Source organism: Amblyomma mixtum, chromosome 3, assembly GCF_055824585.1.
Source record: "Amblyomma mixtum isolate Tamu chromosome 3, ASM5582458v1, whole genome shotgun sequence".
In the NCBI taxonomy this organism is placed as follows: domain Eukaryota; kingdom Metazoa; phylum Arthropoda; class Arachnida; order Ixodida; family Ixodidae; genus Amblyomma; species Amblyomma mixtum.
The window spans coordinates 46,578,347-46,606,061 of record NC_143014.1 but is presented as its reverse complement, the minus strand read 5'-3'; the positions used below and the strand labels follow the sequence as shown (position 1 = coordinate 46,606,061).

General features: G+C 45.1%; 1 protein-coding gene across 14 annotated transcripts in view; it reads left to right on the top strand.

The window, feature by feature from the left end:
• trio (trio Rho guanine nucleotide exchange factor) overlaps positions 1-27,715 on the top strand; it is a 252,378-nt gene that overhangs the window by 203,420 nt on the left and 21,243 nt on the right. For 12 of the 14 annotated variants that reach the window (XR_016290205.1, XR_016290206.1, XM_089579062.1 and 9 more), the window contains 7 exons: positions 1,542-1,634; positions 2,187-2,321; positions 2,406-2,591; positions 4,104-4,287; positions 7,389-7,434; positions 14,999-15,359; positions 26,411-26,547. Coding sequence is in view for 12 of the 14 variants with exons in the window: in XM_089579062.1 (XP_089435188.1) it covers positions 1,542-1,634; positions 2,187-2,321; positions 2,406-2,591; positions 4,104-4,287; positions 7,389-7,434; positions 14,999-15,359; positions 26,411-26,547 (1,142 nt within the window). In the remaining 2 variants the exon portion in view is untranslated. Of the gene's footprint in view, positions 1-1,541; positions 1,635-2,186; positions 2,322-2,405; positions 2,592-4,103; positions 4,288-7,388; positions 7,435-12,780; positions 12,859-14,998; positions 16,245-26,410; positions 26,548-27,715 lie in introns of those variants that run through there. The other 2 variants (XM_089579072.1, XM_089579071.1) reach the window with 2 other exon arrangements.

The window sequence follows — 27,715 nt, the reverse complement described above, 5'->3', positions numbered from 1 at the left end:
CACCGCTGTTCAAGCATGCACACAACCGCACTGCACTCAACCGCACTCAAACACAACCGCACTGCAGCCGCCGCGGTGGCTCAGTGGCTATGGTGCTCGGCTGCTGGCCCGAAAGACGCGGGTTTGATCCCGGCCGCGGCGGTTGAATTTCTTTGGAGGAGAAATTCTAGAGGCCCGTGTACTGTGCGATGTCAGTGCACGTTAAAGAACCCCAGCTGGTCGAAATTTCCGGAGCCCTCCACTACGGCGTCTCTCATAGCCTGAGTCGCTTTGGGACGTTAAACCCCATAAACCAACCAACCAAGCATGCCACTTGGCGCAAGGGGAGTAGCGCATTTTAGCATGTACCACATTTACTCGCATAATGTGAGCCCTTTTTCTTCCTAAATAAAGGTTTCAAAAAAGGGGGTGTGCAAATTACACGGATATTCTGCAAACGCGTCCTAAAAAATTCAACGAAGGTCATAACACACAATGTATACGGGGTATTGATGCGTATGAGTCGACCCCGCAACTTGCATCCCTAGCTGGCCAAAAGAAATGTTGACTCCAATTATGTTGATACATACCCCCGCCCCAGACGTACATTATGTAGTTCCCTGCGTGATGGCATGACGGCACATGCACAACTCAAAGCAATAAACGCAGAATAATACAAACGCAAAGCCGGAAATAGAGGTAAATGGAGATACAAGGCAATAAAACAACACCTTTGCATGCAGCCCGTCTGAGTAGCAGCAAACAGAATAGCCAATGGTTCAGTAGTTTTCGTATTCTGACGCGACACACGCTCCTGAGGTTACCGGAAGTTTGCTGTCGCAGCTGTTCATACAGGAAGGCAACCACCAGCGTGCAATTGAGGTTTTCTTACAGGAGGGTATTTACAAACGAGTTAGATTTTTTTTTTTTGGCACCAATCACTCGCCTTTCGCAGCCACACGCATCTACGCGACCACCCTGATCTTACCAAGCCTGCCCTCCACACAGCCTCATGCATGCTGGTGTGCTTGCGCAGTAGGGAGCGCAAAATGTGCGAGTAAATTTTTTTCTTTTTTTTTAAATCCAGGTAAAAAGTTTTGGGGTGTGCAAATTATGTGCGAGGACAAATTGCATGAGTCAATTCTAATAAAATAATAAAAGCAACCTTCTTTTGAAAGGAAAGCTGTAGTGCATTTAACCGTAATCTGGTAACATGCTTGGTCAGTTGTCAGTCCCTTCAAATTAAATGCCTTCAGTCTGTGAAATAGTAGTTGAACAGGGATTAGTAAGTTTGGATGGCTAACCTTAGCTGGCTATTACAGTTTTATTTCTCACAAATGTGGATTGCTCTTCTAGTCATGGATTGAATATCCCAAGATAGGACCATTTGCTTTGATAAATTTGCAGAACGTAGGAGAGTAGTGTGGAAATTTTAGGCTCCCTGACATATTGGCATGTTTAGGAAATGAGCTCACATGTGACATCCTACATGCGTGCTGCACATATTGTTCTCATTTATGAATTGAGCCTCACACAATTCACTACTTGTGTTTGGGTTTCAGGAAATTCGTCAAAAGTTAGGGCACAAGTTGCAACTGCCCGATTTGCTCATCAAGCCAGTTCAGCGCATCATGAAGTATCAACTCCTGCTTAAGGTAAGCGTACATAAGTAGAACCTGCTGTACCTAATCCACTTTTGGTTGAATTTTAGTGCAGTAGCATTGCTAGGCGCGTTTTCTGATTTCGGGCATACATACATACATACGTACATATGTAGCAGCCCACCTTCCCGGCGGGCTGTGGGCAACCTGCCAGGTATGTACACCTGGCAGGCCTTCACCTGGGTGAGGGCCGTGAAGGTAAAGGCCTCCAGGGTAAAGGCCTTTCGGATAAAGACATTTGTGGTGAATGTCTTTAGGTCAAAAACCTTATGGTAAAGGCCTTTAGCTCAAATGCCTTTAGCATGTAGGGACCTTAAGTGCCCACCATAACTAGTGCTACTGCACGATATTCCATGCTTAGCCATGCTAAACCGTCTGCTAACCTTTTTTATATTTCACTGAGTGTTGCCTCGGGGCATAAAAGGAAACAACCATATGAAAGGCAACAGGTTTGCAGAATGAACAAAGTCATTCTATCTCATTGTAGAAGTAAGTACTTATACTTTTGGCTTGTTCTTTTTTTGCTTGTTTGTTTCAATCTTGTAGGATATACTGAAATACACTGAAAGGGCTCAGTTACATAAGGAGGCAGAAGATCTCCGAAAAGCTGTGCATATTATGCATGTGGTTCCAAAGGCTGCCAACGACATGATGAATGTGGGAAGGCTGCAAGGTTTTGACGTAAGTGCCCCTTGTCTTCCTTGTCATGGCTTGGCGCTGTTGCTGTGTTGCTACTTCAAATTGTCACCCTTTTTTTTCCTCCAGGGCAAGATCACTGCCCAGGGTAAGCTGCTCCTTCAGGGGCTTCTTTTAGTGAGTGAGCCGTCGACGGGTGCCAAGTTTCGGGAGCGTCAGGTGTTCCTCTTCGAGCAGATCATCATTTTAAGTGAAGCAGTTGGTGCAAAAACACCATTTTCAAATCAGGCATACATCTACAAGAACCATTTGCAGGTCAGTATTGCCTTGTCCAGAATGTCGTCAAGGATCATTAGTTAGTGATGTGCGAAGTGACTTCAAAACATCACAAGTGATCTGCCTCGGTTTCTTTTGAATTCGCATGTTTTGTTAAACTTGCTTGCTAGTTTGGTTATAAGGGTAGCACGAACATGCTTTGATTTACTATAAACATTTGAATTGTCATAACACCTTATCAAACACAATGAGTACAGTGCCTACTTTGTGAAAACTGGTTTGATGTATTCCATGAGCAGTTATGTGCAATTTGCCTTCTGTAATCATTGAATGTCGTTGGGTACCGCAAGTTGGTCCTAAACTGTTCTAAACAACTGAGCTACGGTGACAGCTGTCCTATCTCTGCTTTCGGGCGTATTTGTGTAGTGTAACCCTACACATAAATACCCATAGCTCAGTTGGTAGAATACCGGACGCAAAATTCTAAGGTTATGGGTTCGGATCCCACCGGCAGCATGTGGTTGTTTTTTTCTTCTGCTTTTTAATCAGTTATCTTTAAAATAATTAACCTATTAATCTCGCATTGATGAACACCGCAAATTTTAAAATCATTCCCTATGTTCCTTGGTTTCAGCGACTGTTGGCTTCGATCATGTGTCATAACTAGGGTTTCTTTCGGCAAATATTATTTTCCCTGAATGAAATGCTGACTTTTTTCGGTAATTTGATGCTGCAATTCTGTGCGAACAAAAGTCAATTAAAGTCTGTGTCGATGTTTTTGTCATCCTGCACCATTTATTTACCAGTAATTAACGTGCAATTGTTATAGTACTTGGAGCCGTGCTTGTAGAAGAAATTGCTACTGTCATTAAAAGTAACTCAAATTAAAACCGGTAGACAAATACCGAAGTGGAAGTTTATTTCTGAGACCTAGGTTGCGTGTGATCATTGGGTTGTCGCGTGGGATTGAGCGTGAGTGTGGGCCATCACGTGAACTGCATGTTGATGGTGGTAGTGAAGCTGCCGCTCAATCGTTGCAGTAGCCAGAACATACTTTTTCATGACAGCCATGCGCGGTTTTGTGTCAATGTCCTGCAGTCAATTAACCTTCTTAACTGACTAATTGTGCTAAGCAGGTGATGGTAACAAACAGTGCTTAAATAGAAGGCGGCGAGATGGTGATGCTTCCTGGCCTGCAGAGTCGTGTAAAGTAGCGGAGCAGTTCCTCAAATCGCATAAGTGCTCTGCTTATGCAGCGATATCACCATTGCATCATGCCTCTGGCTTTCCTACTTGGTTAATTTTCAAATTGACTGGGTGTAACTGGCATTAAACAGCCATATAGCTATGCCATGCATGCCAAGAATACTGACCTTTTTCGGTTAAAACTGAAGCGTCGAACCTCTAGTCATAACGAGCCCCTCTTTTCCCTTCCCTTGTTTATTCAGCATATGTTGTTTGACCTGAACTGCTGGTTATTTCGTGGAACTTGTGTTGTGCAGGTCTTTCTACAGACTCTAAAAGTAAACACCAAACTTGTTTGGCACACAGGTAAACAAGATGTCACTCATTGAGCATTCTGAAGATGGTGACCCACTCAAGTTCACACTGTGTTCCAAGGACCCACATCAGGAAGGCGTCTCCTTCGTCATTCAGACGCCTTCCATGGAAGCTCGCAACAAATGGGTCTCAAATATTAGGGCCATACTGGAAACCCAGTTGGACTTTCTGCGAGGTAAGGCTTCCTCCAGTTCTTATTCTATCATTACCTGCCACAATGGCTCAGTGCCTACTGTACGCTACTGAGCACAAAGTTGCAGTTTCGAACATGGCCGAAATTTGGATGGAGGCAGAAAGCAAAAACTCTATAGAATGTACTCGGATTTTGGGGGCTGTGAAAGAACCCCGAGGCAGGTGAAATTTTTTTTGAAGCTCTTGCTATAGCATACATCATGGCTCTGAATGCAGCTTTGGCACATGAAAGCCAACTGTTAATTAAAAGGGATACTGAGGGAGACTCCATCCGATCATTGTTCTCAGTAAAAATTGATTCTTTGGCTCCTTCTGGCTATGTTAACGTTCATCCGGCAGCAAAAAACGAATTTATCACCGAGAAAATTGGGTTTAAAAATCTCTCCGTCAGTCAATAAAAACTCATGATGTCCTTACAGAAAACGACTGTTTGCCATTGTTTTGAATTGAATGGTGATGTGGCCTAGCCGCTGGGATCCACACACAAAATTCAGTGTTGACACACGCAATTTACTTGTTAATTTGGCCGGTGATTCCGACACCTGTAGTTAGTTTTATGGTATTTTCTAGCCAGCTGTGTGGCATTGGGTCACATCAGGCCACAGCGCGCTGTGACCGTGTTCACAAAGTGAGAGAGCAGGCTTATTATGCCTTCTCACTCTTAAGCAGTCTTAAGTGTGTCTGCCGGCTTTTATCCTTTCACCTTCTCGATCTGGGCTGTTCGTACTGCGGGTGCAACACAGCTCTTGCAGTGGTGCATTCGCTTTAATTTATAGACTTCGTCCTAAACCATACGTTCAACGGTGACATGCCAACGGCGGTACAGCCATCTTGCACCAAGCTCGTGAAAGCAGTCGCTGCCCCTCATCTGTGTACACGACACGCGGCGAGATTTAGTCACAAGGAGCTGAAGAATGTGCACGATACTATTGACCGCTTCCTCCAACTTATTGCCAATATGTTGGAGGATCTTTTTGGCTGAAATTTGATTTTCCAGACCGCCCAATTTTTCGGACATTTTCGCAGTCCCTAGTGAGTCCCAAATACTATGTGTTCAATTTGTGAATCAATTAATTCGAGGGCTTGCTATCCAATTCGTAGTCGAAGTATTTGCTCACCCCTTTACTCCCTTTTATTCTCACATCCCTTATTCGAGTATTCGCACACCTAGAGAAAAAAACCTATTTTTTGTAATTAGTGGCGGGCTACTAATTCGTTTCTTATGTCGTTTTGGTTTTAGCAGCCGAACAGTGGCTATGACATCAAAATCTACAGGGTAACACGAGACATAGAAAAAGTGCAGTGTTATAGATGCTTGTTCATTTTTTGTCATTCTGGCTCGCAAGCTAACGAAATTTGCCTGTGCTAGGTAAATAATTTAATTTTTTTTTCTTGTGTTGGTTGGGTTTGTTTCAGCAGCCGAATGGTGGATTTGAGGTGTAAGTGGACTTGAGGTCATGATGCGATAAGAAACAGCAATATTGTTCCTTTCAAGTCCTTTCGTTATTATTCATTGTTCAGGAATTTTCAAAATTTTCAGATTGTTTTAGAGAGCATGCCAAGAGTCCATAGCAAAAATTAGCAATCTTCAGTCGTTAATTACGCAGGTTCTGCCAGGTCCTCATATGTCAATTATACTTCATTTGACTGATTTCTGTCTTGTGAAGTCATTCTGTTAGCAAATCAAGACGTTTTAGGCATTTCAAAGCACTCATAAGTGGCAGCATCACCCATAAGTGACAGTGCCACACTCAGAAGCAGTGCGGTGTATGTAGTAAATTTGTATGCTGTGTATGCAGGCTTGGTTATTGGGAGTCCAAGGGAAAATTTTCAACTGGTAATCTGCTGGTCCCAGCCTTCCCAGTGGCTGCCCTGGTACCACTGAAGCATTATAACATTTGTTTGTTTGAAGAAGCTGTTCGTGCAACGTCCCCTCATTTTCTAGCCGTTCTGAAATGTTGAAGTGAGTAGTGTTATAAATGGTTAGCACGCATGAAAACACTGGCAACCTATGCTAAAAAGTTAGTCAATCTCAAGGACCATGCAGATCTGCATATAATAAGAGCACATGTCCAGCTTCAAACCTCGGTTTGCAAGCAGCAACAAGAGTAGCAACAAAACACTACAGCACGCACGACTTATAGTATGTGGAACTCATACACTCACGTTCAAACTAATACAATGGGCTCATGCTTGTATAGGATGCCCCACAGGTATTTGTGGGGAATGGTGTATAAGCTGAGCTTTGTAATTAAATTTCGCCGCTATGCAATTTAAAGCAGGCACAATACGAGATTTAATTTCTGTTAGTTGAATATCATTACCACATAAGCGGCAGAAAATGTTCCCCAAACTAAACAGGAAAAAGTTTTCAGCTGGAACTGAGAGATCCCATTTTAGAACCATAAGCTGCCAGTTAGAACCAAGAGGTCCAAACACAAAACCAGTTAGTGCAGTAAGGTTCCTGTTGGAACCAATTGGCCAAGTAAAAACCATTAAGTTTGCCCTGTAAAAGACCAGCAAGGTTCCTGTTGGGACAATTGAAACCAGCAGATTCCAAGTTGGAAATTTTCAGTTGGGATTTAGGTCTGTCGTTTTTGTCTTCGGGGTTTGGTTAGCTTTCGAGTGCTGTTTTCTGTAAGTAGGTTGTACTTTCCAGTTTAACCAACTTTTATATTGGGATTTGAAGAAAATAGCGCCAGAGCATGCAAACCACGAAAAGACAAGGACGAGACACAAAGCGCTAACTCACAACTAATTTTATTGAAACCAGGCAGCGCCTTTATATGGCAAAGTTTCACTGAAAAAGGCTATTTTCTTCAAATCAAGTATGCACCAACTCGCCCAAAAAGAAGTGTTAATTTTATATTGGGAACAGTTCAAGGTTTTTCAGGAGGGCTTTACATCATTAAGATACTGTGAGAATTGAGACAATTATTAGTAGCAGTCATGTGACCTAAGCTTTATAAGCCGCTGCTGCTGCTGGGTTGCACTGAATGATACCCCATGCTGGTACATAAATTTTCAACTTTCCATGTGATTTCTGTATTGACTGTCATTTCTCCTTTTTGTTTTTTCTTCCAGCCATACAGTCTCCTATAGCGTATCAAAAGGAGCTCACAAAGGATATGTGAGTATTTAGACGATTTAAAGTGATAACTTTGGGAGTATAATACCTTGTGCATGTGTTGCTTGTGTGTGTCCTTCTGAGCGGGTGTATTACCAAGACTGCTTGGTGTTGCTGTTGAAGTGGTGCCATTTTATTGGCTTGACAAAAAAAAAAAGGCAGAAACAATGTGATATATATATATGCAAGGTGTTTCAAGTAATTTGAGCAAAGGATAAAAAGAGGGAGAGTGGGTGCACCGTAGCTGGGTGAAACCATCGCCTTGTTGTTTCCCATCGTGTGGCACTTCTGAGAGTATTTTTTTAAATATTTAATTGCCTACAAAAAGTTACGGAAAATTTTAGAGGATTCGGCGGAATGCCCCGCTGTCGACATAACCGAGCATGAAGCGCAGCGGAGGGTGGAAGACTGTGATTGTGAGGAGGAAAGTGGGAGATGGGTACAGTGGTAATGTGAAGCATGGCTAGTTTCGAGGCAAGCATGCGCTCCCCTCAAGACTGGCCGAGCATGAAGGCAGGTTGTGCGGCTGCAACCCAAGGACACAAGTCGTCTTTGGTAAGGTATGCATCTCTCACTAGAGATGGCACCAGAGTAGAGTGCGCTGTAAATGCACTGGCCCGTCACCCGACACAAGGCTCATCGGCGGCGGAACGCTGTGCGCAGTGCCCAGGTTGAAACCCAGAGACGCCTCCATTTGGCACTGCGTGTTCCGTATGTGGTCCCCTACGGTTCAAGTACCATAGCAGCTGCACTCAAAAATCACATTTCCGAGGAGCGCAATCGTTGGCTCATTTTTTAATATTTGCTTTAGGGTCAAGTGCGTTTTATTAAGTTGTGCAGGGGGTTAAGAAACATGGTCGTTTTTTTAACATTTGAAGTAACCCTGCAAAATATGCAAAAACCATGTGATTGTGCTCTTACGCTACTATGCTGTAGTGTTGCCAAACATGTTTTCAATGAAAGAAGCATGCACACTCATTCTCTAAATGAGCGACCGATGCAGCTGTCATCATGGGTTTGAAATTTCGTCAGCGCATTGTTCCGCAACATGGAAAGTGCATGCCGTGGTCTGCGATAAGTGATAGGAAGTCATAGACAGCCAACTCAGACGGAGCTTTTATTGAGCCATCACAGATATTTCAACGTAGCCTCCATTTTCTTTATTTGTATCATTGTGCAGCCTGTAGGAACTGAGTGACAGCCGCTCACTTGGGCACTGTCAGCGCGCATGTTTTGTTTGTTAAAAACATGATTAGAAGTGCTGCAGTATGGTGGTGCATGAGCATAGTCACATAGTTCTTTTTCATATGTCATGGGCTTTCTTGAAATGCTGGATAAAAAGACCACACATGAGGAACGTTGCCGTATCGGTCGTTTTTTAACCCCCTCTAAAATTTAACGAAACAAACTTAACCTTAAAATGAATATTAAAAATTGTGCATAACTATATAGTTAACCAATTAAGTGGAATGTAAAAAATGTTCTCAGGAGCACCACATGATTGTAAACAATACAACTGTGGTTGCCTCGAGTTCTGGTTTCCCACTTTTTTAATCCTTGACTCAAGTTATGTGAACACGCACGCACACACATACAGGTGTTCCATGGAAGCCCGCCACTAATTTTTAAAAGTTGACTTTTTGAAGAAAACAATTGCTTCTGTGGTGTACTAATAGCAATGTTGGCAGACATTGGAAAAAAATTGAATTATCTGGTTATCTGGCTAATTAAGTTCTAATAGTTAACATGTAACTCTTACAGATAGGTGCCTGGTTGCAATTCGCGATTTCTAGGTGGCCATGTACAATAGCTATATCAGTTTCTAGAAATTCGTAAGCTCCATTTTTCTTAACTGTGTGACTTGAAGAATTTGGCAATTTTATACATGATTGGACGAGATGAAGTCATCTTTTTATGTCAAAAAGCCTATTTTGGAAAATTATTGCTGGGCTTATCTGAAACACCCGATATCTACTTTCTAATCAATTACCTTTCAGCCATAAAATTATTGCACTATTAAGGGGGGATGTGGGGATCAGATCGCAAAAATCGCGAAAAAAGTTGATTTTTGAAAAGTACACTTTTTGGCATCTCCAACACTGTTTCTATGTTGTACCGAAATATTTCACCCAAAAGTAAACTTTAAGCACACCAAATAAATATATTTGTCGGCATCTACACATATACAGTGTGTGCTAGCTTAGAACTTTCAGGCCTGTTTTCTCGAAAGTTTGTTTTGAGCTTCATACCTTGTTCGTGGAAAGCGTAGCACAGCAATGGGTGCATGGATTTTTACCCCGTTTGTTTTGTTGTGATCACTGAAATGACGTCTGCGTCAAGACAGTCTCAGATTTACCATTTAGGCTCGCATGTCTTTATTACATGGTAATTGGAGCATGATACATTCTAAACACAAAAGAAGGTGCCTATTGTGTCCTTTAAAAAAAAGAGCAGAGAAACTTAAAAAGAAAACTAAGAGAGTCTTGATTTACACCACACTTCTTAGTAAATATTAAAAGCATTTACAGACCTGTAGGCTGTTTTTTGTCATGCTAGGCTTTCCACAAGCAAGCAACATGGTGACAACATATAAACAATGATAAAAGGGAAACTACTGAGGCTGTCATTGTGAAACTTTATATCTGATTGTTTGATGCTGTTTTAAGCCAGTCTGCCAAATTTCATCACTCTAAGTTGAAAAATAGAAAAGTTGCCTTCAATCCCCTCATCCCCCCTTAATTTTCCATTGATCAACACCAAAAATTAAAAAAAAAAAAATAAACATTCCCCGTGCAGTTTTCTTGGTTTCGACGACTATTAATGTGCGTGCGTGCTGCACGCCCATGCACAACAAAGGGCATCAGTGTTTCACTTCACTAAACTGGTGTTGTTTATTTTTTTTATTCTTAGGAGCACCATGTGCTTTCTTTCCAGAAAATAAGTCCAAGTATAGTATCAAGAGCGATGCCAGGGAAGATAAGGATAATTTCAGTTCGAAACAGTGGTCATATTTCTTACCAGAACAGTGAACTGCTGAACCCTCCCTGGCACTAGTACTGCATATTTATTAATAGGTGGTATCACCACTCATTGACTTGGAACTGCTGCTTTTTCGATCTAGCATTGCTGTAGAGAATGCTGTAGTACTTGGATTTATTTCATAGAAAGCAGTAAAGTGTCACTCGCAGGCATAGTATTAAACAAGACAGCCATTCAAGGCTATTCTGATATAAAGTCTGAGCGCGAACAAAGCGACAGTTCTGCTTATAGAAGCATTTTGTGGCTGTGTCCCTTCATGATGAGACATTTGGTGCTGTTTTCCGCCTTGATTCAGCATTTGAGTTGGCTAGTTTGTGCTTGTTCATTCACATAAGGGTCTTTAAAAATCTTGTGTACTGTTTAGTATAGGGCATAGTCCCTCTGGCATAGTTTAAATATTGATTCGTATACAGTAAAAGCTCGTTAATTTGACCCTTGTTAATTTCGAAATATGGATAAGTTGAACTGCCAGCTCTGTCGCGGCCATTGCCCATGTAAGTTTTATGGCGTCAAGACGCTAAGGGTCTCGCACCGCCAATTTGAACTGGCTCTCGAAGGGAGGCTGCGTCCAGGTATGGCTAGCACGTCGAGATCGTCAAAATAGCCCTGCTCAAAACCTGAATTTCATGTGCTGCATAGTTGCTCGCGCACCTCTGATATGCACAGGATGGCAGGCGTGACAACGAGCTGGCAGCCCCGTACCCTGAGAAAAGTCCGACCGTTTAGTTTCGGTTTCATTTTTCTGAACTTTGCACCTGCCTGCAGCAACGATGGCTCGATCAGCCAGCTTCAGCCAGCCGACCTAAACCAGCTGAGCGTTTCCTTTGCTTGCGTCCACATGGTTCCATTCTTCCACTAGAGTGCCGAACCTGTGCACTCGTAATGTACCGTTCCCTGTTTGTGCGGTGAAGTAGTGGAGCTCCACTGCGTCGTCCCGTGAAGGATGCGGGAGGCCTTGCGAAGCTGCTTCAAAGCTCCCGATGGTGTGCACGCAATAAAGCATTGATAGAAATGTGAAAAACAGTCATTGCTGTGCTGTTCTCGTCTCAATATCAGGCTCCCATTTCCCAGTCTTTTACCAGATAAATTTACCATGATGCAAGCAGCTCTTGAGTTTTTTCGAAGTCGTTCGATTATTTAAACTTTCAGATAATTAGAACTTTCTTTCCCGCTTCCTTGAAGTTCGAATTAACGAGCGTTTACTGTAGTTCGTGAAGAGTAAATTTTCACTTTACATCCGTTTTTATTTCTGTTATAGGAGAATTTATTATTTGCTGAGAAGCATTTCACCTTTTACTACAGTAAAGTTTCTTTTATCAGACATCTGAACCGTTCCGTTTGGCAATTGTCGTTCAGTAATTTTGCATCTAGTACCTGTGTACTACCAGAGACAAAAGTTCCTAGGACCCACGATTGGCAATCGATGCAAATTGCGTGACTGGCCTCCAATTCGATGTACAGTGCGCAGCTTCATCTGTGCAGACTGAGGCGTATGGCAGTAAGCCAGTTTAGATATGCCATGCTGCCTTTGGCTGTGCTGTATGTGTGCCAAAATGGTGGTCGCTGTAGTTTGAGTGCATATTCCCTGTAGGTGTTATGTATGCATACAGACGCCTAATTTCACTGGCACACATTGGAGGAGACAAGACCAACTTTCACCTCCACATCTATGGCCTTGAACCACTAGCTAGTAACAAAGCTATGCACTTCTCTTGTTTCTCACGTGTGCTGGAGACTTTTGTCCCTGATAGTACAACTGATAGCACAGCCATGCCAGTCAAGCTTCTGAATTGATGGAACTTGATTCCTCTGGTAATTGTAAGTCTTTGTACATAAAATTTCTTGCGTAACAAAGCATACAAGTAAAAGTCAGTATAGTGTATTGCCCTCTTGCACTTGCAGATGTATGCCATGCTGTGGTGTTGCCTGTGCAAGCTTGAGTTAGCATACTTCCGTTGATGCTTTGATTTGCTTTTATTTTAATACATTTTGTGCAGTTTTGAGCTTGGGCATTGTGCTGCTTACCTCAGGAAAGTTACACCTTGCATCTGCTGATTGATAATTTTTGTGAAACTGAGAAGTGTTCCTAAGTTTTGCTTTAAGCATTTTGTTTGACATTCTGTTGCTCAGAGTGAAAGGCCTTGCAATCCTTCCTCATTTTGCCTGGCTTTCATCCCACATGGGATTTTTGCATAAGGCATTCTTTGTACTGAGAGGAGCTTGCATGCCAGCTGCATTAAAGGTTCCTCTGCTTCCCTGGCATTCCTTGGGGTATTGAGTAACCCTGGCTTCTGTTTACCCCTCCCCCAGGCTACTTTCCCCAAGCAAAACATTCAAAACTTGATCTCCTTCCAAAATCCTGTATAGCCAACCCCGTGGTTCTATTTTGTAAGTAAGGTTGTTGTCTCTGCCCGACATTCTTTCTCTGAGCTGCATAGTAAAGCCTTGTTCATCTGGCACCTTTAGAGTCTTTGTCATACAGCACTTCAAAAAACTAATAACATGGTGATCATCCAAGTTCATCGTTTCATTGATCCTTTGTAAACTCTTTTGTGTAAAGTAATAGTGTATTATACGAAGCTTTCTTTAGATTACTGCACACAGCCTCAGGTAATCGAAATAATGCTGCAGTGCTTTTTTTCATGGGGTGTGTGTATGGAAGCATAATCTGCAAAAAGTCCACTACGTAGTTCATTTTTACCCCATTATGTGCCGTAATTACTGCTCACTTTATAGAACACATGAAGAGGCTGTTAATGAACTTCATTAAATCCTGCATGAACTGGCTCATAGTATGTGTAGTGCCTTCACCCTTTTGAAAATCCTGGCCGCTGTGGTCAAATTTCGATGGTGGCGGAATTCTAGAGGCCCGTGTACTGTGCGATGTCAGTGCACGTTAAAGAACCCCAGGTGGTTGAAATGTCCGGAGCCCTTCACTGCGGCATCCCTCATAGCCTGAGTCGCTTTGGAACGTTAAACCCCTATATGTCATGATTAGCCAACTTTAACTGTGGTTGATCACTCATTCCCTACATAGCAAAATGCACCCTACCACCTATTGTGAATGGTGGCTTGTTTCACATTTTTGTTATATGTAGTTCTTATATTCAGCTTTAAGAGTGCATAGTGAAAAGTGTGCAGTTGTTCAGACTTATACCTGTGCAGGATTGCCTAAAGTGCATTCATTAGCGGTTTAGATAAATTGACAAAAGTGTTCAGGTGCAGATCATGCATGCTGTTGAAACTGCATAAGCAGCTAATTGTGTGTCTGATAAACAAGGCTTGACTTCGCTCTTTCTTGGCACGTGCTTTGAACCTGCTTGTTGGTGCCAGATGCTTTTCCCTTGCATTGGCGCTTTAGTTTTACCCTATTTATATTCTACTGTGCATTTAATTTTGTTCTGCCTGTTGTTTTTTTTTTTTTTTTCCTATGCTGCTTCTTCATAGCCGTGCATTCTTCTGTGCGTAAATAAAATTAACCAAGTTTTATGTCAAAAGCTTTTCTTTTAATTTCACATCAGTGTTTTTTGCATATCATTTTCATGGCCAAATTATTCCTTTCAAGTAACTCACTGGTGCACATTTGGTTGGGCTACTTTGAATGCATATTCAGAACATGCAATTAAAGTAGCTGCAGGCTTTTGTTAATGGAGACCCATGTCTTTCTGTAATTGGTGCTAGTGTAGTAGTCTCATGAAGAACATATTGACATATTGGATTGTTAAGTGTCTTGGAGAGCATAGGTCTGCGAAAAGTCTGTATTGATATCATTTTTACCAAAACTAGTGCAATGCATATAAAAGCAGTAAACCAGATTGTCGGTCACACTCAGACAGCGTGTGCATTCGGCCAGCTTTATAAATTTATGAAGAGGGCACGCAAGATTACCTAAACCAGTATGCAGCATTTTGCCATCACAACTGTTAGGGTTTTGATCAGTGCATTCAGGTTCCTTTCACTTTATCACTGGAGTCAGTGATAGTCATAACTACTCATTTACTGTTTCCTATGACAAAGTTATGTGCGTTTACCTCAATTACAAGTGCTTCCTAGTTCACAGTGCTCATGGTCTGAAAACTGGTGGCATTGCTGCTACTCAACACTTAAAAGTTCGTGCTTCTGAAAACAGTGCAATTACTCTGTGGCTTATGGAGTCTCATGGCATTGGCACAGCAAGTAAAGTTAATTCCAGTTACCGCCAGGCTGCACTGCTTGCTGATGTTCACTTAATGGCCAACCATTTGCATCATCCAGTGCCCAGGAAAGTGTTTGCATCATGTTAAACATAGTGCACTGTAAATAACTCAGACTGACCAAGATGCTGAGAAGTTTGGATAAACTCTGATGAGATCATCAAGATTCTGCTGTTTTTATTTTGAAGTAGCGCTGTGCCTGGTCACGAAGCCACATACTTTGGACTTCTTTCTGGAAGAATATAATGTGTGCAGGTGTCAGACAGGGCATGTCTCATTGCTCCTCTATTCTGGCAGCTGGAAGGGTGCAAGCGATTGTGGTGTGCCTCTCGCAGCTCTGCGCCTGAGCTGAGCTCCTTGTGGAACCCGTCACTGCGCAAGACCCTCTCGCACCCAGCGGCAGCGCACAAGTGCGCGCGGGGCAGTGTGGCCGTGGCAGACAGTGGCACGTCCAAATCCATGCGCCAGCGGGACAAGAAGCTGGTGCGGCCCGCCGAGGCAGAGGACCGCAAAGCCCCGCAGCACAGCCCGGGCAAAGGCAAGCGCACTTTCCTCGAGGGCTTCCGCAACACCCTGCGGCCCAAGGCAGCTGCCAAGCCCGAGGCTGCCCTGTGCTTCAGCCACAGCTTGGACTCGGCCAGTCGGGCAGCTACCACGCTCGAGCCCGCGGCTGATGGCCGTCGCTGGTCCGAGACGGTAAGGGCTCCCCTCGAGGCCCCACTGGCCACTAGTGCGGCTCAGGACTGATGTGCCACGCCTGTAGATATGTACAGAGGAGCGGCAAGGTGATAACTGTGTTCCAAGTGTGCCCAACTTACCATGCATGGTTGTCTGTGTCACCAATGCTCTGTGCAGGGGCACCCATGCAGGCGGCTGCATGTGTGCGGCTACTCACAGCATTGCTAACCCGAGTCTGAATGTTGTACATAGGTGTAAATGGCAGTCAGTGTCCGGCAGGCTGTAGCTAGGCCTAGCTGTTGTTTGACTCACATTGGTGTTGTCCGACGTGAGCGCTGCCCACGTGTCCTGCCATGGGGGCGCACTCACCTGGGTTGGCCGACTGCAGGTCCCTCCAAGAACAAGAAAAATGCTCAGCTTCCCTGAAATGCTCCATGCTAGTTGGGAGTTTGTTCGTTCTGGCTGTTGTGCTCTGCATTGTCGCACCAGTTGTTTCCTCTCTTGCTCTCCTGATCAAGTCTCCAGAGCCTGTGCTGGAATGAACTAGCAATTCAGCCAAACTGATATGGTGGAAGATGAGACTACATGAAAACACAGTACCTTGACAAGCAGCGCTGCGGCCAGTGTTTCCCGGCCAGCCGTGATCCTTTCCTCTCCAGTCTTTCGAAGGTGGTTTTGCGCAAGTGGCTCGGCTGCAGTACTCCTGCGACTGGGCAGAGCAAGGAAGATGCATAATATTTTACACCGGCAGGAGAATGGTTTGTTTGTATAGTGTGAAATATGAGCTGTACATTATGTGAGTCTACTTCATGGACCCATGCAGGATGGAAGAAGCAAGGGATGTATAAAGTACTAGTCAGTATTTATGGCTAAATGATTTTATAATAAACTTGTTCACTTGCATGTCTGTTGTGTGTTGTAATCACTGAGCAGCAGATGACCCATCAGTACTAACCATGCATCTATGCTGTCTGGCGGACGGGTGTGTGGTGCAAGCAGGTAAGAACAAACCTTGCATGCCCTTACGTCACTGATGCTGAAACTGGGACCCCTAAAAACAAGTCCTCGTGTTGCTGCTTGCTCACGTCCACAGCATTGTAACTGCCTTGTGCAAACCCTTTCTGTGAGAAGGCTTGGCACCGTCACATGCAGTGCAGTGTTTGCCATTGCACTAGCTGTGCATGAAAAGAGTCACTGTTTTGGCATTTAACTTCACTTATATCATGGTTTCTGCAAGGTTTGTTTTATTATGCAGCAGAAATCACTTCTCATAGATGCTTTTCTTGTGCTCTTTAGTTATGGTTATGCACTTCGCAGCTGTATATATCAACAGCGACAGATTTTTTCTTTTTGCCTGTATCTCTTGGCAACGTTACATACATTATGTAAGCTTTTTTTTTTCTTAGTTTTTGGTACTAATTGGTTGCAATTCTGTTTCCTCCCTCCTACTGTAGTGCTGTTAGGGGCAGCTTGTAGGTAATATTCTATTTCAGCAGGACATTACAGCAAATTTTTATAGTAACCATTAATTACACAATTTTTTTTGTCACATTGGAACAGTTGCTGCCAAGTGTATCAACTTCATAAGTGCTCACATAAGATCAAAAAGTTGAGGTAATAAATAGGCTTGAGGAAATACGGCCAATACTTTGCAGGTGCTTCATTTTCACCTTACGTTGAACTGAAAAAGTAGAATGCATGCTCCGTAGTGTTTGTACGCCTTCTTGGATTGCCTCCCAAGCTCTGAAATGACTGTGTAGTTGGAATTGTGAAGGAAATTACGTGGTGTTTGACGGTACTCTTGGTACCATTTGAAAACTGCAACATACGCTTTACTGTGGCTATGGCACCCTGCTCATTTAGTGTCCCTTGGAATTGGCAAGTTATATGGAAGAGTTTCCAAGTTGCTGTGGCATTATTGTTAACAGTGCATGTACTGTTCACAAGTACAAAAAGCGCTGTGTTAAATCTGCCATTTTAGAAACTGGACGAAAGGGTATTTAATGAGAGAACTTTCAGCATAAATCTTGCTACTGAAAGCAATAGTTTTATATACATTTTTATACACATAAGAAACATGAGAAAAAAACAATTCATCTGTGCAGTATGCATGTGCATTATTAAGATCCAAATTTTCTGTGGTGGAAAATTCCATATTCCACAAATGAAAAAAAAAAAGGACTGCAGTATTTCATGGAAACATAACACACATTACATGTAATTCAGAAAATTGTTTCACATACCCTAAATGCACCATTGTTGATATCAAAAGTGCGTACTTGAATTCAGCTTCTGGTAGTGCTTGCTATTCACTTGAAGGATATGCTTCCATGCACAATCCTTCACCTGACATAATGACCATGTCTGCAAGCAGGATGTGGCTCTACAAAGTTTGCCGCCTGCTTACCATTGAGTTTCATTCCTGGACGGACCGATATCGCAACCAGAGGGAAGACTCCCAAAATAGATGCTGGGCGTTTCTCAAAAAACTTTTTTTCGTGACTGTATCCATAGAAGGGTAAAACCCCACCTTGATGGACACTTCCCAGGCGTACACGCGCCGCGACGGGCGTCGAAAAGTGGCATTCACCTCCATGCTCCTGATGCTGGCTTGCTCCCCCTCCCGAGCCGACTGAAAGAATGTCAAGCCGTGAACAAAACACGGTTGGGAGGGCGCTGAAAGGACGAATTAAACCGCGAAGAAAAGTTCGGGGAACACGAAGCTATGAAGAAAAGAGTCCTCGAGAGCCCCGCGGTCCTCCGATTGTTGTCAACCGGACCCCGCTTCCGACGCGCGCGCTAGCGCCCGTGCGCAGGCGCCGATATCTGACATGCACAGATATGTGCTCGCGCGTAGCGCCTCGCGCGTGCGCAGACAGGCTCCAGCGTACGCCCGTGCGCGTAGGCGCTCCGCCCGTACACCTCGGAAGTGTCCATCGAGGTGGGGCTTAATCACCAAAGCTGCTGTGCTTGCCGCGCTTAGCATGCTGTAGTGGATAGTGTAGTAAGCATGTCAAGGTATCTGCAGAACTTTGTTGCCAGGTGCTAGCTTTCGAAAGCACTCATATGAATATCATATTTTCCTCGAATCGTGTGCTTTAGACCACACCTTCGTAGTGGGAACTAGGGCAAGCGATTATAGCGCGAATATTCGATTTCGAATGCTCAGTAGAAGAGTTAAGTATTCGATTCAAACCGATCGTTTGGTATTCGAAATCACCCCAAAGTATTCGTCTCGAGCGGCGAATAACGGTTATAGAACGCTTCCTCTGTGGTTTCGGTTGAGCGTGCCTCGGCTGGGATCGCGGCGAGTGTGCAGCCCGAGCCCCGCCTCCGTGTACACCTGCCAGGCACGTGTCTGCGCACGCGCCGGTACCAGCACTGCGGCGTGCATGTCGAATGAAGGACGCGCGGCCCCTTGACTTCCACGGGACGAGTCTGAGCTGACTGCCGCAGCCGTTCTCCAGCGCGGGCACCAAGGGGAGCTAGCACGAGACGCTCGGAGAACGCCTCGCGCAGTATGGTGCGGGGTGCATGCGCCTATAGTAGGATACAACTTTAAAAAACAGCAGTTGCTAACACTGGGCCGCGGTCCGCGGCGTTTTGTATTACTCCGCTGGCCAATCGGAACAGTAAACGAAATCAGCTTTTTAATGTTTGACTACATCAAACAATCAGCGTATCAAAATTCTAGAGCTCGTAATTTTTTCTTGTGATAAGCTTTTTGTTTAGCTAATAAGAAACGTTTAAGCAGCGGACTACTTTTTCGTCGTGGAGGAATCCTGTGCGCGGAGGCTGAATGTGGGCGGAGCTTCACTGCAGACTTACGTTGTATCCGACTATAGCAGGCGTCCATAAAGTCTCCGGTGAAACGCAACAGCTGCGCAACTACGCAGTCGCAGTTGAGAGCAAGTCCCACAAATTGCTCTCGCACCGCATGATGGTCGACTGCCCCAATTTCCGATGGCCATTTTGCAGAAGGTTGGCACAGTTCCAGGTTGACAGCTTCAATGCATTGTGCGCGCGTGCGTGCGTGTGAGGTAATGGCCTTGCGTATTTAAAAAAATACATGACTGAATATTCTTATTGCGCCGTTAAGCCTTTTTTGCGTGCCAGAAGTATTGCAAATATTCGATCGCTTCGAATCGCATTAATCGCACATCCCTACCTCCTCCTCGTTTGTTTGTTTTTACTCCGGTTATGGTCGTATAAGGACGTTTAATAACGATCGTGATGAGGAAATTTACGATAGAAGGAATCGAGCATGCCCTAAAGTGCGGAGGCAGTGCCTTTTTTTTAAAGCGCTGTAAAGGAAATCGGCAAAAAAGATTAATCAAAGAGGGGAATGTCATTAAAGGTGCACTGAAGAGGAATCTGAACTCGTCTTCTTACCGCAGGAACTCGATCTACACTTTCCGAGCATTCTTAGAACCTTCGAATTATTGTCCTGTGCGGCCTATTTCCCTATTATATTGGATTAAACGACCCGGCTCCCGCCTTTATTTTGAACTCGCCTCCGAAAGTAGGTTGTTAACTAATGCATGGAGTGCTTGTCGCGTGGCGGCTTCGCTTTCGCTTTTATTTTGTTTAGGTTTCCGTGAATAAATAGTCTCAGTTGCAGACAACATAGCCGCAAATTAGGGCCACGGAAATAAAAATACGCGTGGACTCTTTGCTTTACGTGTCACTTCGCCGAGGCAGAGCGGCAAGCCGCCACGCCACTGGGTGAAAGGCACTGCTCGCGTTGGTTGACTCCTCCTACTTTCGGAGGTGAGTTAAAAAAAGGCGGGAGCCGGGACGTTTAATTCGAAGTTTCTAAGGATGCTCGGAGCGTGTAGATTGAGTTCCCGTGGTAAAAATACTAGCTCTGAATCCGCTTTCGTGCACCTTTATGTTGCCTTTCTGTATACGCAATGCCTTATGACCTCTAGCGTACCGGAAGCCTGGAAAAACGCTTATATCATCTTGACCCATAAAAATGGAGACGTCAAGAGCTTGAAAAATAACTGATCAGTCACGTTTCCAGACTGCCTCGCTCGAGCGTCTCAGCCACTGTCGACATATCGGCCTGCCGGAGCAGTGGAGTCGTCGCGCCTTGCCAGCAGCTGATTTCGTTCACTCCAGCCACGGTTGAAAGCAGCACAATCGTGGCGCGCAAAAGCACTAGTCACGTGATTTTTTTTTTGTATTTCGCGGGCTTTCTTTGGAGCTCGGGAAAAAAGATACACGTGAGGCTTTCTTTGTCGCAAATAAATGGAATGGGGGTTTCTGAAGGTGCTCTCTAACTTCGCTATTCACATCTGCTTTCTAAAGTCAATATTCGCGCATTTAGAAAAATTATCATAATTGCTAATTAATTGCAAAACAAAAAACTGCTTAAGGTGCGAAAGCCGCTTGGTAGGTGTAAGTAAGTGGTTTCACTGGCCTGCCTCAAATATCTTGTTTTTTAACCCTTGGCTAAATTTAGCCTGGACACCCTGTATAGCCGTCATAGATTACGAGGAAGCATTTGACTCAGTCGAAACATCAGTAGTCATTCAGGCATTGCGAAATCTAGGTGTAGATGAGCCTGATCTAAAAATACTGGAATATATCTAAACGGCTCCACAGCCACCATAGTCCTAAAGTCGGCAATAATTTCAATGAGGAAGGGTGTCGGGAAGGCAGGCATTATCTCGCCAGTGCTCTTCACTGCCCGTTTACTGCTTGCACTCGGGTCAGATTTCTGACAAATGCTTCAGTTCTAGGAAGTTATCAATCTTTAATGTAAAGCACAGTGGGGCTGAGCTAGTCGTTCATGAGCATGGTTAGCTGAACTGAAACAGTGTGCGCAAACTTGTAGTAGAGTCGATATCACTCCCCGCGCGTGTACATACGCTTCCAATTTCTTTTATACGCATTAACAAATACTTCGTTCAACAATCCAAACTGAAAAATATAAACAAACAAAATTTAATGAGTATTTAATACATTGAATAAAAAATACTCGGAAGTAACCGCCGGCACGGTGATTCGGTGGTTACGCGGCGCTCAGCTGTGGGCCCGGATGACGCAGGTTCGATCCCGGCCGTGGCGGTTGCATTTCGATGGAGGCGAAATGCTAGAGGCTCGTGTGCTGTGCGATGTCCCAGGTGGTCAAAATTACCGGAGCCCTTTACTATGCGGCGTCCCTCGTAGGCTGAGTCGCTTTGGGACGTTAAACCCCATGAAACGAAAACCAACCAAACTAACTTGAAGTCCCCCCCCCCCCCCCGCTCACACACACACACTCCAAAAAAATGTGCCGAAGTCCCTGTGGAATCTTGGGGATAAGAGTTAAGAATACCTTAGTAATCTGCGATTCACTGATGCTAAGTACTCAGAGGAATGGCAAAGCATTATCAGTGACTAAACATACAGGAGAATGGTGGGTCTAAAAATTGATATTCAGATTAATTGATATTAATTCGAGCTTAGTTCCAGTATTCTCTTCATTGCACTATGGTACATTTCCGGGCTTGAATTCTTGTGTCCATCGATAGCTTGAGCATTGTATCGCGCACAAGACTGGATGGGAGACTATTTCGGGCAGATGCTGCATCTTTTGCAGCTGCATGGAAATGCTCGTGAGCAGGCTCTGCTTGACATAATTTGGCTTCCAGTTTGGCGCTGACTGCTTGAAATTGGAACTCAGTTTCCAGGCTATCCCCGTTTTGGGATGACAGCCTTAAATCTGAGCATGTCTGTGCCTTCCGTGACAACATAGAAAAATAGTTCAACAGAGTGATCCTTGAATGTGAAGGGAGCCGCAAAGCATCCTTGCAAGACGAGCATCTTCTATGAATAATAGAAAAGTCCCGCAGTGGCTCAGTACAGTGAGGTCGAAAGTCCTGTTAGTTGCGGCTGACAGAATGGACACCACTTATCCCGTATCAACCAAGACGCTGTTCTTCCACCTTGAATATGTACAACCACACCCTTTGTCAAAAGTGAAAAGCCCCAGGGGATTTGGTCATGTTGTGGGGCTCGTTGCGCATCGCCAGCGTTCCGAAAGAACTCTTGTCCTTGCTCCTCCGAAGCTTAGTCATACTATGCGACTTGGAAGCAAACCTCTTGAGCTCTAATCTTAACAAAGCATACACCGGTCGTCTAGGGACCGGCTACACGCATTGCGCTGACCCGGCAGCTGTTTCCCCGGAACAGTCGATCTCTTGGGCAGCAGGGACCCCTCGCGTGGCTGACGGTTCGGAGGCATTTCGGCAAACGCTCTGAAAATGTTCTACGTTGCAGTTACATTTCTTGTTTCGTGCCACGCAGTTCTAAGCGGCAATATGCTTTTCCGAGCCGCAGCAGAAGCAGGTTTTGTTCTGAATATCCGATAGATGCGTGTCGCCGCGATGGGACAGTCGCTTTCGTCTGCCATCAAGACGTGAGGCGCAGGTAATTCTTTAGCATGACGGGCTGCCTCTCTTCGTCTTCTGGCAATGGTTAGGGCGCGTTCCAGAGTTAGGGTCTAACCCTCGATAAAAAGGCGTTCTCGAAGGGCGCTATTGGATGTTCTCGAAACGACCTTATCCCGGGTGAAATCGTCGACCTTCGTGCCGAAGACGCAATTCGAGGACAATTGAGTCCTTCCTTTCATCGCTCTCTTTCTTCCCCCTTCCTGTCCTTTTATTTCAGCTAGCCGCAGCTCAGGTGCTTCAGGTTTCTATGGCAGATGCCGTGGCTAGCAACTTTTCCTTCCGTTTTGATTTGATTAATGAAACCACTAATAATAATTTTAATAATTCCAGAAGCTCCGTAACAAAGCTGTCCACTTAATCTTAGGGAATTGATTCCTTAGTCCAAATCGAGGACTTCCGATAACGACGTTCAAAGAGGTCGTGTAGTACGCGTCAGCGTCGCCATTGCCGTGTCGAACTCATTTCTGTGAACAGCATAATTGCCAGAAGCGGTGGTCAAATAATCTTGCATTGGGAACGTATACAAAAATTGGCAGTGGTTTGGCTCTGGTTAAACCTGAAGGATTGCGAAAACAACGAGGAGAGAGAGAGAGAGGCGATGGAGAGCGCGCGGCAGCGGCGGCGGCCCCGGCACACGCTAGCTGTGCGCCGCTACTGCGCATGCGCAACTGGCGAGGGCGGCGGGGCCCCCGCAGCGGCGGCGCGCCAGCTGTGCGCCGTGTGACGTGACTGCTTCTCGCGCATGCGCAGTATGGCCTTTCCTCAGCTCCGTGAAATGGCTCGGCGACTCGCGTAGTGTTGCTTTCGTAACAAAAAAAAGAGACGTCATTCGACTCCAAGACAATGCAGGAACAGCGCTTTGCATTGCACAGGAGAGCAGCTGGTGTCAGACCTGAAGGCCATGAAGTGATTTTCGAACATGCGCCGCCATTGTTTCCAGGGGATAGCCTGGTGCTTCCAAAAATGACGGTGGCGGATGCAGACTCATTGGAAAGTTTTAGCATATAGTGCCGATGTATTAGCATAGCGTATACTGTATTAACGTATGACTGCTGCGCACGCGCATTTACACTGTGTGTGGAAACATGGGGCGCGTACCTGCCACTGCGCGTACGCAGCAGGCATACATTACATGTTTTAGCATACCGGAGATGTATTAGCGGAGACGTATACTGGTTTAGCGGACGCCTCCTGCGCACACACATTGACATGGGTGGGGCCAGGCGGGGCCACTGCGCGTGCGCAGTAAGGCATTTGGCAAGCGGGTATACGTCTCCGCTAATACGTTTCCGGTATGTTAACGTCTATTAATAGATATTTTTGGCATGCCGGAGACGTATTAGCGGAGGCATATACCGATTTACCGGACGACTCCTGCGCACGCGCAGTGGTCCCGCCTGGTGGCACACGCCACTGCGCGTGCGCAGGAGGCATCCGGTATACGTCTCCGGTATGCTAAAGAAGTTAAAGGTGCAGTGAAGAGGAATCTGAACTCGTCTTTTTGCCGCGGGAACTCAATCGGCACGTTCCGAGCATTCTTAAAAACCTCGACTTATTGCCCTGTGTGGCCGATTTCTCTAATTAAATCGGATTAACGTCCGGTTCCCGCCTTTATTTTTTTAATTCTCCCCGTACGGTGGGAGGAGTCGACCAACGCGTGGAGTGCCTTTCAGCCAGCTCCGTGGATGCTTTGCTTCCACTTAATTTTGTTTTTTAAGTTTCCGTGAATAAATAGTTTTATTCGCAGATAACATAGCCGCAAAACAAGCCCGTAGAAATAAAAATACGCACGGACTATTTGCTTTCACATACTACGTACTACACCGCGATGGCAGAGCGGCAAGCCTCCAAGGAGCTGACTGAAAGGCACTCCACGCGTTGGTCAACTGCGCCTACCATACGGGGAGAATTAAAAAAAAAGGCGGGAGCCGGACGTTAATCCGATTTAATTGGGGAAATCGGCCACACAGGGCAAAAAGTCGAAGTTTCTAAGAATGCTCGGAACGTGTAGATTGAGTTCCCGCGGCAGAAAGACGAGTTCAGATTCCTCTTCATTGCACCTTGAGGAGCAAGGTTGAGGAGCAAAGACTGTGTCTTCTTTGATGATGTATAAGTACGCGCCGCCGCGGTGGCTCAGTGGTTATGGTGCTCGGCTGCTGACACGAAAGACGCGGGTTCGATCCCGGCCGCGGCAGCTGAATTTCTTTGGAGGAGAAATTCTAGAGGCCCGTGTACTGTGCGATGTCGGTGCACGTTAAAGAACCCCAGGTGGTCGAAATTTCCGGAGCCCTCCACTACGGCGTCTCTCATAGCCTGAGTCGCCTTGGGACGTTAAACCCCATAAACCAAACCATAAACCAGCGTAAGTATGCACCAATATATAGCGCAATCTAGCACGCATGTAGCATTCACACACACACACACAGAGTGGTGGACTGGTTAGACACATGAGTACTGTCCGTGAGAAGAGACGCCTGCAGCAGCTGGAAGCACCCGGCACGAGCTCGGGAAATTGACGCGCTCAAAAGTTACTGGTACTTTAAAGGCTATGGTTTACAGAAATGCCGGTGTGACAGCATGGCAGACTACTGTCGCTGAATCAACCCCGACGCTGCGCAGCGCAACTGTTGCTTGATGGTAGTAGTCCTTGAAACCGTGAGTCTTTAACGACATTTTAATTTACAATTCCTTGAGGTGGTCATACGGAGGACCATAGGTCTTGACCCACAAGCTCCCCATTGAAAGCAGCACCAGCATTTTACTCTCCGAAAATTGGCGGGTGTTGTTTCCAATTTGGTTCACGTAACAGCAGCCATTCTCAGCAACCAAAACCTGTATATTGTTCACGTGAATCAAGGTTCTGTATTTCAACGAATTTCGAAAAGGTGCTTTCACTGATGTCACCTAAATAACGGATGCGTACCAGCTAATTTTCTACAAAAAAATTCTGTGGCTTAGCTTGGTTAAGCCCGGTAATTGCGAAAGCAATATCTGTACGTACGCCATAGTACAGCTGGTAGTGTAGCTGGTGGTGGTGCTTGTGGTTAGACTTGTGGTGATGCATCGGTTATACAATCCAATGCAATCCAAGCCAATCCAATCTCATCCAATTCAATCCACTCCAATCTAATCCAATCCACTCCAATGCAATTCACTCATATCCAATCCAATGTAATGTAATCTCCAATGCAATTCAATCCAATCTAATACAATTCAATCCACTCCAATCTAATCCACTCCAACGCAATCCAATCTAATCCAATCCAATGTAATCTAATCTCCAATCCAATCCATTCCAATCCACACCAATCTAATCCAATCCACTCATATCCAATCCAATGTAATCTAATCTCCAATTCAATCCACTCCAATCTAATCCAATCCACTCCTATCCAATGTAATCTAATCTAATATAATCCAATCTAAGCCAATCTAATCCAATGTAATGCAATCAAGGTCAAATGAAGGTCAATGGTGGCCACCGGCCGCGGCACGATGGTGGTCACCGGCCGCGGCACGCAACGGCGTGAAAGTGCAAGTAGTATTGCTTTCGCAATAAAATCAACTGCAAAAGCCAGTGGTGCACGTTAGCACATCGGCCGGCGATGCCTCTTTGCGCACGTGAAGGAAGCCAAGGAGACGTCGCCTGGCCAGGAGCAGCGAGGACACAGCCCCCACGACGAGCGGCCGTCCCCATGGCGGCGGGTGGCCAGCTTCACGTCGTCGGGCAACCGGCCGGAGGACGGGACGTCACTGCGGAACGGGTAAGCCAGCCGCGCGTTGTCCTGCTCAGCATCTTTTGTCCAATATAGCGCCCATCAAATTGTGGTTGGGAAGTACAGTCTTTGTCAAAAGTAACCAGGCTGCATGGTTTGCTTCTCATTCGTTTAGTAGCTAGACCCCTCACGTTTTCTCTAAAGATCAGAAACTTCTTTGAAGGTGAGGGCAGGGGTTCGCCTTACCATACAGAGATTTATGCTTGAGGGCTGGCATAATAGCTTTACTATACGACTGAGAAGCAAACCGTACAGCCTGGTTACTTTTGACAAAGACTGTACATACGTATATGAGGCACTGCACCACTCTATGTGGCGCGTTTCAGGCATTCGGCTGAGTCCAGTGAGCTGTACTCCGCGGTTTTCGCTGGCACAACGATGCATGTCACGCCCGAAGCTGACTTGCTCATGCGTTAACGCGTGAGGCAGTTTCAGCTCTTTCGTTTAAACAATTGCATCGCATCCAACCGGACCGAAAATGCCGGCGGGTTGAGCCAACACGTTAATGAAGAGCTTAAACGACACCTCAAGCAAAAGCTGGAGCCACGAGTGTGTCGCCATTGGTAGGCTGCGTGTCCCTCTTGAGCTCGCCCTTGTCGCCGTTCTTGGTTGAACCGATGGCTCGTGACGTTGCGGGAGGGTGAGAATTAAGTGATTGAAGATTTGTAGGTGCTGTCTGAGTAAATATATAGGAGACGGTTCGAATGTCAATTCAGTGGAATGGATGAGGATTACAAGTTCAGCATGACTGCTTCGTAGATTCATATAGCATTAGACGTACAATGAAAACTTTCGATTTTTTTTTTGTTTCAATGAAATGTTCCCCGTGCAATGCTCCCAACGCATGCAGCATGCATGCGAGTGCGAGAATGTGGGTAAAAGATTAGCTCCTATGCCGTGTGACGGAAATTTACGGTGTGTACAATACTCAGCGCCTATTAATTATAAGGCAGAAGGCAATCGTCACTAAAACCAAGGAAGGCAAAGGGGATTTTTTTTTAGTGGTGGGGTTTATTATAGGGATAAATGGCGTAAATATTTTAATCGGAAACGTTTTGCAGCAGGGAGGATAGCGTGCAAAAAGAAAAAAGAGGAAAAGCCAAAACATCTGCCCAATTCCCCACCCTAATTAACAACTTTAAAAATGTTGCAGAAA